Raw genomic sequence first — 14194 nt, forward strand, 5'->3', positions numbered from 1 at the left:
TTTTCCACTTTTCATTCTTCTGTTTAATGTTCTACTAACTTCATTTGCTGGAACGCGTTTCATGGCTTCAGTTAAAGCGTCCTGAGTACATATACCCATCAGATTACTGGAATTATATGCTTCTTATACGTTGTAAATCTAAAAAAGTTGTTAAAATTATGATTGTTATTGACCGACGTATTAAAAAATCAAGAATTTAAATGCGGCATCTATCCCCACTAACAAGTGGGGCGTCTACTTTTTTTGAGGGAGAGACGTCACAGCTGATATTTTTCGTATATCAAAAGGTATACTACATATTTCGACTTTAGGATCAAGTCATAACCCTATTCTAGCTACCACTAACATGTAATTCATTGAAACTCTTGTATTTATGTATTTTACTAGGGTTTCAAATATGCTCAATTTCAATTCGTTCAAGTCTCTTGCAGTACTCACCTCCAGAGATCAGGTATAAAAACCGGAACACACACACTCACATCCTTATGCGGCATCTATCCCGGACTTACCCTAATAATAATATAACAATTTAAAACAATACCTATTTCAAATTTTCAAAATGACCTCCATTTGCTTCCAAATACAGAATAGCTTTGTTTATGGCTCTATCTCTACAAATACATTCTAGTGTTTCTTCATTTAATCTCCAACATTCTACTCTTATTCTGATTTTAAGGTCGTCAGTATCATTTGCGTAAGGCCAAAGAAAGAAATCTATAGCAGTGCCTTTCTGGGTTTAAAAAATCTTAATTTCTTTTGAAAACTTCTATTTTCCTGGCTAACTTTCCGAAAATTGTATCTGATGGAAGTTGTCTCTGCGGAAAACGATGTTGGTATAAATACCTGACAGCTTTAGCGTTCTTTCGGCCCTCCCCATAAATTAAAATCATATCTAGTTTTTCTTGATTACTGTAAGTATTCATGTTATAATTAGTTATAGATAGAATAGCAGGTACAAAATGTCAATTATTTTGGCAAACTGTTATTTACAAACGTCAAAATTCAGTTGTTTCCGCAGCTGGCTATTATTTTTCAGAATAAAGCTACTGAAAGTAGGGTTCATCTTTTTTGCTGTTCTTCTAGCAATATTTCTAAGAAAACTATAGACTTCTTTATATAGCTGAACGCAGAAAAAATATCTTCCAAGATTGATAAAAAAATATATAGTGTGCCATTTGAACAAAAACAGTTGACTACAGAAATTTTGACATAATATTACCATGGAGATAATCTAATAATGTCATTTGATAGAGTTTGAGCGGCGATTTAAAAAATATATAGAGTTTGTTATACCTATTTGTTAAAATAAAAAAGATACGAGACCGCGAATATCAAACTGAATTACTCGGTATTATATACATATACAAGTTGTTACAAATTCGCTTCTCACTACAGGGATCTCGGAACCGGTAGGAGATACGAAATGGGGTAAAGTTGCATTATCAGGGGACCAACATTATGCCTCTAAAAAATCAAAGCTAATATGATTAGTTTTCGAAATATTTGATTGAAAATTAATCTTCAATGCATTCGTTCCAAATTTAGGTATCTAAATTTTTTATTTTTATTCTGTTTATTGAATTATCGTACACTTTAAGTGTCGTTAGATCCTGTAAAATTCATTTACTTATTTAAACTATTACCACCACACATTACAATAAGACATTATTAGGGCCTAGCCGGGTGCCTTGGCCGGCGGATTTCGATCTGCCGAGGCAAGCATCACGGACGCAGGCTGGAATTTGGATGGGTGACCTAAGGAGGCTCGGGGACGTGGCAGTGGCAGCCTATCAGAGACCTGGGTCGCCCAACATTTGCCGCATGCGTGTGGTCCCCGATAAATGGTAATGAGAACAGAGCAAAGAAAATCTCTATAACTCAGGACCATGCTATCATACATAAACTGTATTAGACTTTGCCACCAAGCCACCCCTGTAGTAAATAGGATGGTTTGAAGAAAAGTACTCGAGTAATGAAGGAGGATGTACAAGGGGCCTAATAAGGCCTAAGTGCCGCGGTGGAAAAACAATTCCACCACCCTTCGACATACATACATACAAGACATTATTAGAATTTTAATCTCCATCACCTGGTCATACAATCATAATACGATAAATTGTTGCGTCAAAATTAAAAAATTATTACAGTTTTAATTACATTATTACAAATTAATTCCTGAAAATGCATATGTATAACAACTAAAATTCCAAATGAATATTATACTTTAAAAAATTACAGTAAATGCAAACGTTTCCGTTTTGGCAAATGTTGAAAATGAAGATAAGCATAATATGATCAGGATTTATTGTACCTATAACCGCAACTGTGAAAGAGCATGTCAGATGTGTTTATATGCATGAATATCCTGAAAAAAATTAAATTTGTTTGAATTTTGGGCACTCGATAAACCTAGAGTGGGATCTATGAGCATGGGATTAGAACTTTAATAATGTTTTATTGTAACGTGTGGTGGTAATAGTTTAAATAACTAGGTGGATTTCATAGGGTTTAACGACACTTAGAATGTACGATAATTCAATAAACATAGAACTCTAAAAAAAATTTGATAAATTTTTAACGAGTACACTGAAGATGAATTTTTCGAGACAAAACGTTTGAATCTGGTTCGGGCTGAGGCAGTACAGTATTGGGGCTTGCAAAAAATGGAGTAAAATTTACAGGGTCGTATTTAAAAAAAATTAAGTTGATGATGGTCCTGGATAGGCGAAATGTTACACATAAAAATTGATTATGCAATTCGATAGTGGGCAAAAAGTTGCCATTAGAAAGTATTCTTCTTTTTTGAACTGGACTGAAATGAAACAAAAACGGATTTTCAAAATTACGATTTTTTTCAAATAATTCGAAAACGAATAATATTAGCCTTGATTTTTTAGAGGCATAATATTGGTCCCCTCATTATGCAATTTTGCCCCCATTTAAGCTACTTCGTATCTCTTAGCGTTCTCGAGATCCCTGTAGTGGGAAGCAAATTTGGAACAGCCTGTATATACAAAGTGTTAACGAAATAAGTACTCAAAATTGGAGAGTATGTAAAACATGTCAAAATATGATGAAAACCTTAGTAGAGTTTTTGTTAGTGGCAGCCCCTAAGGGAGATACAGCCCCTTGAAGGGGTACCCCGGGGAAGAGTTTTTATTTCATAATTTCAAAACAGTTTAATATTAAATCACGATGTTTTGGGGTTGTATTTTTATTTATACGCTTAGTAATCGGCATAATATACAAATCAAAATTTGCTATAGGGGTCTAATTGTAAGAAAATGAGGGACCATGGGGTAAATTTTACAATTTTTTTTGTACGCAATTTTTTCTACTTCCGAAAGCGAAAATATGAAAATTTATCATATTTTGGCTAAAAAAGGTACTCTTGTTAGATTTTAATAACATGAGCCGTTTTCTAGTGAAATCTATTTCAATAATTCGTTGCTCAAAAATTGCTATTGGAAAATAAATGTATCAAATTGAGCTATGAGAAAATTATTATTTTTATTTAATTTTTTCCTTTTGCACTATTATTATCGTTATTGTGGTTGTTATGTAACTGTTACCAAATCAGGGTTTAATATCACAGTTAAGTAGATAGTTTTGTAGTAAACAGTAACATAAATAATTTTTTAATAATGAAATGTTATTACTACTATTTTTATATGAAAATCAAAAAATACCAAAAAAAAAACACCCATGAAACATAACATTTTTATTGTAAATGTAGTTTCACCGTTGAAGATAATATTGCATTATGGGCTAATTCAGACACGGCGGAAACCGCGCGGATGCAAACAGCACGAAGCTTATAGTTTTTCCGAAGTCAGTTGAACATGCATAAAAAACCGAGCAATAAAATTTAATGAGTTTCATGGGCGTCCCTAAAAAAGTTTTCTGCTAAAGGTAGAAAATTATAATAATTTGTATATAATGTGTAGAAAATTTCTATTATATGTTCATTTGACCAACATATTTTAATTATTTATGTCCTCAAACAATTTTATTATATTGATCGTAAATTTCGTTTTGTTCAGTTTCAAAAGGTCTCCAAAATGCCATGTTGTAATAATACTAGTAAACCAAATATCCCTCTTATTTTTCTCTTTCGCAATAATTGTAATATGAATGATTAATAGAAGGGTGCCTATAATAAATTAAAATTATTTGAATCACACCAAATTCCGCATTGCCGCACTGCACTGCCAGGCGACTTGTCGACTACTGAATTTTATGATCACCAGAACAACAGTGCGTATTGCTCTTTGCCCGCACGCTCATTCTTCAACTGAGCGTATACATTTCTCCCACCTGCATGTTTCGTTCGACCAAACATGTATATGGATATGGCTAAATAAATGTGGGAACAAGATTTTCAAATATTTCAATGCTGAGTTGCTGCTTAACGACCGAGCCTGGTACATACCTTGAAGTTATTGGTTCTTCAATTGACTTCGGAAAAACTATACCTATTTATGTTACCGTTTTCGAATTCGGATAGGTGATCCGCGCGGATCCTTCTGTATCTAACTAGTAGCCGTATAATAATTTAGTTTATTCTAAGTTTATTACTGTATCTAAATTAAAATTTCTTGGATTGGAATATTGAGTAGGTAATCTAATCAGTAATTGACATATACTTGATGCCTCTGTTAAGTGTCATAAATAGTAATTTTCTAATGGCACAATTTGATACATTTATTTTCATCAGGAATTTTTGAGCACGTAATGAATAATTATTGAAATGGATTTTACTAGAAAACGGCTCATGCTATTAAAATTTAACAAGAGTACCTTTTTTATACAAAACATGATAAATTTGCATAATTTCGGTTCAGAAAGTAGAAAAATTGCGTAGAAAAAAAATTGTTGTTTTTGAAGTTATGCAATAAAAACTGTTTCCTGAGATACCCCTTCAAAGGACTGTATCTCCCCTAGGGGCCGCCACTAACAAAAACTCTACTAAGGTTTTCATCATATTTCGACAAGTTTTACATACTCTCCAATTTTGAGTACTTCTCTCGTTAACACCTTGTATATAGGAGCAAGAAGGGTAGTTTTGACTAAGAACAAAACCAGTGATGTATTTGAGATTGCAGTCAACAGTGCTAAGGTCTAGTATAATAAGAACACTCTGTGTTGTTGTCGGAAATGTTTATATCTGTGGGTGCCTACACATGCCGCAAGTGACCCATTTTCAAGCATTACGTCAAGAGCGCCAGCAGGACGCCGCCGGACGCATCAACGTTCCAGAAAGAATCTACGGCGGACTGGCGCCGGCGACCAAATGAGTACTCATATACCTACGACCGACTCCACACACAGGGACTCTCCAACGAACACTCACCCCGTCAACACGTCTTTTTCTATACAACTTAGTTTTCAATAAAATACTTTATTATTACCGTTGAGAGAGCGTTTTATTCTTGCTGTACAGCGAAAGCAACCCTCACATCCTTTCTCAAGACATCTATAATAGGTATAATTAATATATGCATTAGAATAAAAAGCCATAAAAGCTTATTATATACTTGCATAACGTGAGATTAATTTAAAAAACCATCAAAAACGAAAAATATAATAGCAATGTTAAAATTTTGTACATTCACTAGTTTAAAAACAATTATACTATAGTCACATTATTTAAAAACAATTTTCGAGTCAATTTACACATTTAATGAAAAGTCCAATGAAAAGTGAACTAATTTTTTTTAAACCTTACTGTGTCTGTACCTACTACTTTTTTGTATATACAGGGTGATTCAGAACTTATCCAAAAAAAATTCTGGATGTAGAAAAAATCAAAAAGAGCAGTTCGAAAATGATTTAAAAATACACTGTAAAACCTGACCTCGCACAATGCGACCGGCATGGCGGTGTGATAAAAACGGACAAAAACTTTCGCAAGGAAAGAAATATGTAAATAGAATTTTATCGCACCTATTTTATATCGGCAAATTAAACTGCTTTTGCCTTTATTAATTAACAAAATTAATTTGTGTTTTTAAATAATAAAATCATTTGACATACCCGATGTTACAACAACTGTTCAAAATTTTATCCACCAATGTGTAAACACATTTGGGTCCGTTGTACTCAGTTTCTACGAACTAACACAAATGTTGTCTTGTTTCACCATAACACAAATGCTTCACCATAAATTAGAACCATATACATCAACTCCGAGTACACGCAAACCATTTTTGACACTAACTACCCATTTTTGACACTAACTACTAAAAACCTATTGTAAACACCACAGATAACAGGTAAATATCGCAACGACGATTGCAAAATCCGAATTCAGTATTCGGAGTCGCTGAGGCTACGTGGCGAATGACGCTAGAGACTACAGTTGTCCAGCTGTGTAGTGGTTGAATGTACTATAACTTCAATTTTTTTTTTCTCGGAAACTAAGAATTTTACAAAAAATTTTTTTACGATATTGATTCCATTTCTCATGCTGCATCTATTCCCAAATTATTTTGGATATGTTGTGAATCATATAATATATATTTATTTATTGTATATACCAAGAACCGAGGACCAAGGACAAAGACTGATATTATGTATTTAAAAAACAACTGTAACCACATAAACGAACAAAAACAGGTTAACATTTTTCAGATAAAAGTATTGTCGAAAATAAAATATTTTCAAAAATAATTAACATTATTAAAAAATTAGTACCTAAGTACTACTTTGGTCAATGTAATACTGAGTACAGTAATTTTTGTTCTTGGTATTCCAAGTGAATGTTTATAATTTGTTTGTATTCTCAGCATGCCATCTTCATTGTGAATCTCGCATTTCAACTCCTGAAGAAGAGAATGATTTTCTCGAAAGCTTGAGCAGAAATAAAGAGTTTTCAACCTTCATTGTTTCTTCCCAAAACTATATTAACCAACTATTTAACCAGAAATTTTGTTTCTTAACTAGCTAGTCGCTAATACTTAACAACTATACAGGGCTGGAAAATCCACATGGTCCATCTGCCTTTACATGAGAACGACAAAGTAAAGTAAAGAAATCCGTGTGATAGACAAGGATGGCTATAGTGAAGACGTTTCATAATCTGAATAGTCGCCGCCCGTTTCGGGTTAAAGTGGGACTGACTATTTAGATTATGAAACGTCTTCAATGTAACCATCCTTGTCTATCGCACGGATTTCTATGACTTACTTTATTGCTCTCACGTAACGGCCGATGGGAACATTTGGAAACTGTATATGTATGTATGGTTAAGGAATATTCATCTACAAACAGGGCGAACTGGAGGCACTCTGTATATCGGCGTTTTATAAACAAGCGCCGGATAACCAAAAAAACGGAGATCAAGCGTTCGGGCGACACCCGGTGAAGAGACATAAGATAGGATTATTCAGATATGAATGTTTGAAGCGGTCACATACAGTCTGTTCACTTCCTATAAATTTTTGTTAATAAAAGTGTATAATCAAATAATTAATTAAGTTGCGAAACTGTTAGACGACTGTCTAAGTTAAAGAACAAAATCTTAAAGTATAGTCGGGTATGCAGTCAAAGCCAACTTGAATGTGTAAACTCTTTTTTATAACTCGAGCTTTCGGAATAAATTATTCCTGCTCCAGGAGAATCTCCAACGGAATATAATTAGATAACAACAAAAATATTAATAAATTTAAACCTACTACTTACAAAATTTGAGGATTGAATAATAAATTGATTAGAACAGAGTCATATATAAAATATGTTGAATCTGTTGAAAATATAATGTTAACACTATTAAATTGATTGAAACTTTTGATAAAACTTATTTACAATAAAGCTATGTAACTACTCTTATTTATAGACATAATTATGTAGATCTTGCTGATGACATTTTATCCGATTCAAATTATTATACCGTACCTCCACGAGATGTGCCTATGTCTGTTCAAACTAAATCTAATCATTTGATTTCGACCTTAGAAAAGAGGAATATGATCTCCAGAGATGATGGGAAACGATATCGATCATCAAAAACCTTTGATCAATTTCCAAATAATATAAAAAATATGTTGGACAACAGCATTTAGTTTGTCGCTATGGAAAATATTGTATTTTGTTTGTCTACACTAAGTAACTTGACTGAATTGATAGTGAGGATGTAAAAAACATAATTAGATACAACAACTCCTTCATATCTGTATAACAAAATTCGCTTTCGATAAACATTAGAAATAAGCATTTTATAACACCATAAAATTCGCTTTCGTACTGATGTACATAATATAAACAGAAAGAAATAAGCATTTTATAACACCACCTTCACATAAAACTAGTTTCTACGAACGATCATTTACTTATAACATCTCAAAACTTTACAACGCACTGTTAGATGACTTTAAACCATTGTCTTCAAAGAATTTTAAAACCAAAGTTTCAGAATACTTATTTAATAATCAGTGAGAATCATATAATTTTGCTAATTTTAGGTAATCTTATATTGCCAAATTGTTTTTCTTATTTGTTGTTTTTTTCCCCTCTGTTCTCTTGGCTACTACAGTTGTAATATTTTAATTAGTTAGTTAATTACTTACATTAGGCTATGTTTTACTGTAAATATCTATCTGATATACTAGGTAAGTGCATCACATCGAGTTGATGGAGCACATCTATCTGCTTGAGCACAGCCTAGAGGTTTTCCTACTATTTCAATACCAGTAGAACTAATTATATGTTTTACTTTTACTTTGTATTTATAAATGGAAAATATTATTATTATTATTATCATTATCGTTATCGTTATCGTTATCGTTATCGTTATCGTTATGATTATCATTATCATTATCATTATCATTATTATTATTATTATTATTATTATTATTATTATTATTATTATTATTATTATTATTATTAATATTATTATTATTTAAAATTTCACTTTCACGCTCTTTTGCCGTGGTATTTCTTTTTCTGTTTCTACCGCGGTCAACATCGCCAACCACATGCTTCCCTTTAGTTATATTCATTACTTTTCAATAAAAACAACGATAATTGGAACACAACACTACATTTGATCGGCAGCGACAATCAAATAGCGATTAGTCCACATTCAAATGACAAACTGCAACTAGTTTGCCTTTCAAGGATTTATTTTACATGGGACAAAATGCTTTTAGTATATGTTTTTCTACATAAAATGGTGGCCCTATCTTCATAGTTTGTCTGTCGCGCCACCTTTGGTTGAAAATAATTGACAAAATGCAAATAGAAAGTCTGCTCCTCATGTGGTTAACGGTTTAACCTACTAATTTGTAACACCCTGTATATTGGATTTCTTCACAAAAAAGTGTCTTACTAATGTTTGAAAGTACATCTCTTTCCGTATTCATTTAAAAAAATAAAAATAAAAATCCTCAGATTTTCGTCGATAACTTTATATCGAAAAAAGTCAAATCTCTCTTCCTCATGTTATTTTTTCATCAAATTTCGCAATGCCATAATTTAACAGACCTTGTATCGCTTAAGATAACCGAGATCTCCATAGATCTTGAAAAACGAGCACGTGCTACACATACATTTCTTTTTGATGCTTATGTGTATGATGATGTAAATTATACCAATTTACTGCAATTACAATATACGAGTATATGTACTAGTCTACTACTTTAAAATAAATCGAAACGTTATACAGGGTGTTTAGAAAAGGTGTTACAAAATTTAAGGGGGTGAAAGTAGAACCAAAAATAGTAAAAAAAGTTCCTATAAACATTGGTCCTCCGGAGTACCGTTACCGCGATATAGCCGTCCAAAGGGGTCTTATCATTTGGATATTTTTTAAAATACCTTTCTTTCTGATTAAGATTAAGAACTACCATGAGTTTCATCAAAATCGGTTATAAATAAGTAAGTATAGTTTTGTAATTACTGTTAACAGACATTTTTCGATTTTTTTTTATTCTTTTGAATTATCAAGCAAATATTATTTTTTTTAACGAATTGGTTTTTGAAGAAAAAATGTATCTATTTTTTTTCGAATTCTGTGTAGTTTAATCAGAAATAATTATTTTTTAAATAATGTATACCTCAGAATAGTAACTTTTTTAACATTTTCACATAGTAGGCATCTTTCATAGTGACAGTTTCATTGTAATAATACTAATAATTGTCACTTTCGCGTGCTATGATTAAATTCTCATGTTTCTTTATTTTCTTAATTATTGTGATCTTTGTGCTCAACTGTGCATTTCATTCGGTTTTTTTACAACCATCATGCTTTTACTAACCGTGAATATGCCGATACTCTTTTTGAGCCGCCAGACTATTTCCATTACAGAAACCATAAATAAAATGCATATCGGTATATTCACGGTTAGTAAAAGCATGATGGTGGATGGTTGTAAAAAAATCGAAAGAAATGTAAATTCGAGCACAAAGATAACAACTAAGAAAATAAAGAAACAAGAATTTAAATCATAGCACTCGAAACTGACAATCATTAGTGTCATTACAATGAAACTGACACTATAAAAGATGCCTACTATGTGAAAATGTTAAAAAAAAGTTATTGTTCTGAGTCATACATTATTTAAAAAATAATTATTTCTGACTAAACTACACAGAATTCGAAAAAAAAGTAGACATTTTTTCTTCAAAAAAGTCGAATTCATTAAAAAACAATATTATTTGCTTGATAATTCAAAGGAATAAAAAAATTCGAAATATTTCTGTTAAGAGTAGTTACAAAACTATATTTATTTATAACCGATTTTGATGAAACTTATGGTATAATTATTACCTACAATATTTATTCCGTTATCTTAATCAGAAAGTTATTTTAAAAAATATCCAAATGATAAGACCCCTTTGGAGGATCATATCTCAGTAATGGTGCTCCGGAGGACCAATGTTTATAGGAACTAGGAACTTTTTTTGCTATTTTTGGCTCTACTTTCACCCCCTTAAATTTTGTACCAACTTTTCCAAACACCTTGTAATGTAGGATTTATATTTGTTATCTTAATACCAAAGAATTTGTCAGCTAATATATTATTAAGGATACGATTAACCTAAAAAATATTTATTTGCGTTTGTGTGACTTTTGTCTTTTATAATCAAACGGGATGTTAAAAATAAACATTTAAGGAGTGTGTGATCATTGCAGCAATAGTCGTGTATATTCTGTAAAATTTTCACGAATATTTGACAGGTGAAGGCATTCATTCTCTCGAATGTACCGATATATGCAGCATGCACACGATAAAGTATTTACTTACGTTTGATATTTAGCAGTTGACTGTATCACTACGTGTGTAATAAATTCACCAATTATACAAAATGTATCAAATTAAAATTTAAATAAATATAATACAAAGAAAATTTTATTTTGAGGAAAACAAAAAACGCCTATTTGCATCTATTAAGAAAAAATATATATAAGGGTCGGCTACACCTATTTTAATTTTTTTTATTTCACAACTCGTTCGAAATTTTCTTTCTAGGTGATAAAAAAAATCTTCTAAAAATGGTATAGATCCCATTGCAATAAATTGTCTGTAGTTACAGAAGAAAATTATCGTATTAAAGAATGATCAATGTATAAAAAATTCGTCAGGTTCATAATTAAAAACACGTAAAATTATTATGCGGTTTATACAGGGTGGTCCAGATTTTAATAGACAAACCTCGGGAAAGTACTAAACAACAAAAATTAACATCACTTTGTTCTATGAACATAGGGGCAGAAAGCCACCGTTTATGAGATACAGGGCGTTGAAATTATCAAAAATAAAACAATTTTTTTAAATATCTGGAAAACCTCTCCATCAAATTTATCCAAATTTGGTACACATTTTTTTTCGAATATTTCTCCTAGTGCTGTATGCACACAGTCCAAATCCAAAAACCAGTGACGGAGAAACAAGGACGTTGTTTCCTTATTTAGTGTAAAACTTCTACGCCACTGAATTAATTGGTAATATGAATACGTTTTATAACTGTCTGAAGTATTCCGGATGAAAAAACATTCTTTTATTTTTGTCAAAAAGTGAATGGTTTACGAGTTATGAGATTATTATCCAAGTAAATAAAGAGTTGAAATAGGGAAAAATAAAACGAATTTGGGTGGTCCAGATTTTTAATAGACAAACTTCGAGAGAGTACTAAACAACAAAAATTAACATCACTTTGCTCAATGAACATAGGCACAGAAAGCCACCATTTGTGAGATACAGGGCGTTGAAATTAACAAAAGTAAAACAATTTTTTTAAATATCTGGATAATCATTTCATCAAATTTATCCAAATTTGGTACAAACTTTTTTTCAAATATTTGTCCTAGTTCTGAATGCACACAGTCCAAATTCAAAAACCAGTGGCGGAGAAACAATGATATCGTTTCCTTATTTAAAGTAAAACTTTTATGCCACTGAATGAATTGGTAATACGATACATTTTACAACGGTCCGACACATTCCGGATGAAAAAACACATTTTTATATTTGTCGAAAAGTGAATGGTTTAAGAATTATGAGACATATTTATGATGCGGTTTTCCAGATATTTAAAAAAATTTGTTTATTTTTGTTAATTTCAACGCCCTGTATCTCATAAACGGTAGATTTCTGCGTCTATGTTCATAGAGCAAAGTGGTTAATTTTTGTTATTTAAAACTTTCCCGAAGTTTGTCTATTAAAATCTGGACCACCCAAATGTGTTTTATTTTTCCCCATTTCAACGCTTTGTTTACTTGATTAATATGTCTCACAACTCGTAAACCATTCACTTTTCGATAAAAATAAAAGAATGTTATTTCATCCGGAATGTTTCAGACTATTATAAAATGTATTCATATTACCAATTAATTCAGTGGCGTAGAAGTTTTACTTTAAATAAGTAAACAACATCCTTGTTTCTCCGCCACTGGTCTTTGAATTTGGACTATGTGCATACAAAACTAGGGTAAATATTTGAAAAAAAATGTGTACCAAATTTGGATAAATTTGATAAAGCCGTTTTCCAGATATTTAAAAAAAGTTTTTGTTAATTTCAACGCCCTGTATCTCATAAACGGTGGCTTTCTGCGCCTATGTTCATAGAGCAAAGTGATGTTAATTACTGTTGTTTAGTAGTTTCCCGAAGTTTGTCTATTAAAATCTAGACCACCCTGTATTACACCATTAATTAATAACAATAATAATAGTATCGATTTACTTTACCAATAAATCCATGAAGCTGTTACATTTTGGAGCACACCATGGATCACAATTTTAAATAACAAATCTCTAGTCCCAAAACAAAATTTTGGTAAAACTAATAACTATAATATACACAAAATCCGCGCTACACAACCAGGTGAACCTGATATTATCGTGAACTTATTCAAGACCTATAATTGATAATAACTTGTGCGGTGAACGGATCAAAGCGCATGTGGTTAAACTGTTATCGGTACGAAAATGTTACTTAGGTTATCGTTACAAAGACAGACAAGTTCTGTTCTGCAGCCGACCGACCTTCCATTATAAGCAACTATTATTAGTTTGCTGACATCATGTAGACAATCCACGATATTACGTATGAATGGAAACGTAATTTGTGTAGCGTATTTGTGTGATGTCACATATTATACGGATACTTTACATCATAAATGAATATGACTGTTTGTTTTACTCCTTATTGCTCTAATTTAGAGAAACGTAGGCGTAGTCTTTCTAGACACCCCCCAATTATTCTAGAACGAATTTATTCGTTTCGCGCCATTACTGTTTTAATACTTCGATAATGAGTAACTTTATATTTTCGAGATACGTACATAGTAAATTTGACGTTAAGACTGCGATACTGTTCATTTTATACAGGGCGTCTCAATATTCCGTGTACAGAGTGATTATTTTATGATGAGAAATACGTTTGTCATGTAAACGGCTAAAGCAAAATTTCCAAAAGTACTTTGAGCTGACTGAATCTTGAAATTAAGGTAGATAATGAAACTATAATCGATTACAATCAATGATGACGATGAGGATGACGACGACGGACAGAGCGATTTAGGAAAAGTATGATTTGTTTCCATTAAATTTAGCACCTTCTACCGGCTAAGCGAAGCAACTACTTTATCCGAATAAAAGGCAGGTGTTGTTAAAACTTCTTATTTTAATCTCAAGAACATGTGATAGTTTCATGTACACGAAATATCGGGGAACCTTTTCTAATTTTATTAAAC

The 14194-nt window shown here is 31.7% G+C and overlaps 1 protein-coding gene across 1 annotated transcript in view; it reads right to left on the bottom strand.

Moving 5' to 3' along the window:
- Positions 1-13323, bottom strand: part of LOC108914458 — a gene marked incomplete at its 3' end in the record, with an annotated part of 93900 nt that extends 80577 nt beyond the window's left edge. Inside the window, exon 1 of the mRNA XM_018720285.2 lies at positions 13188-13323. Within this exon, the coding sequence (XP_018575801.1) occupies positions 13188-13199 (12 nt within the window). The remainder of the gene's footprint in view (positions 1-13187) is intronic.
- Between the last annotated feature and the right edge of the window lie 871 nt (positions 13324-14194).

This window comes from Anoplophora glabripennis, unplaced genomic scaffold (genome assembly GCF_000390285.2).
Source record: "Anoplophora glabripennis isolate ALB-LARVAE unplaced genomic scaffold, Agla_2.0 scaffold1133, whole genome shotgun sequence".
In the NCBI taxonomy this organism is placed as follows: Eukaryota; Metazoa; Arthropoda; class Insecta; order Coleoptera; family Cerambycidae; genus Anoplophora; species Anoplophora glabripennis.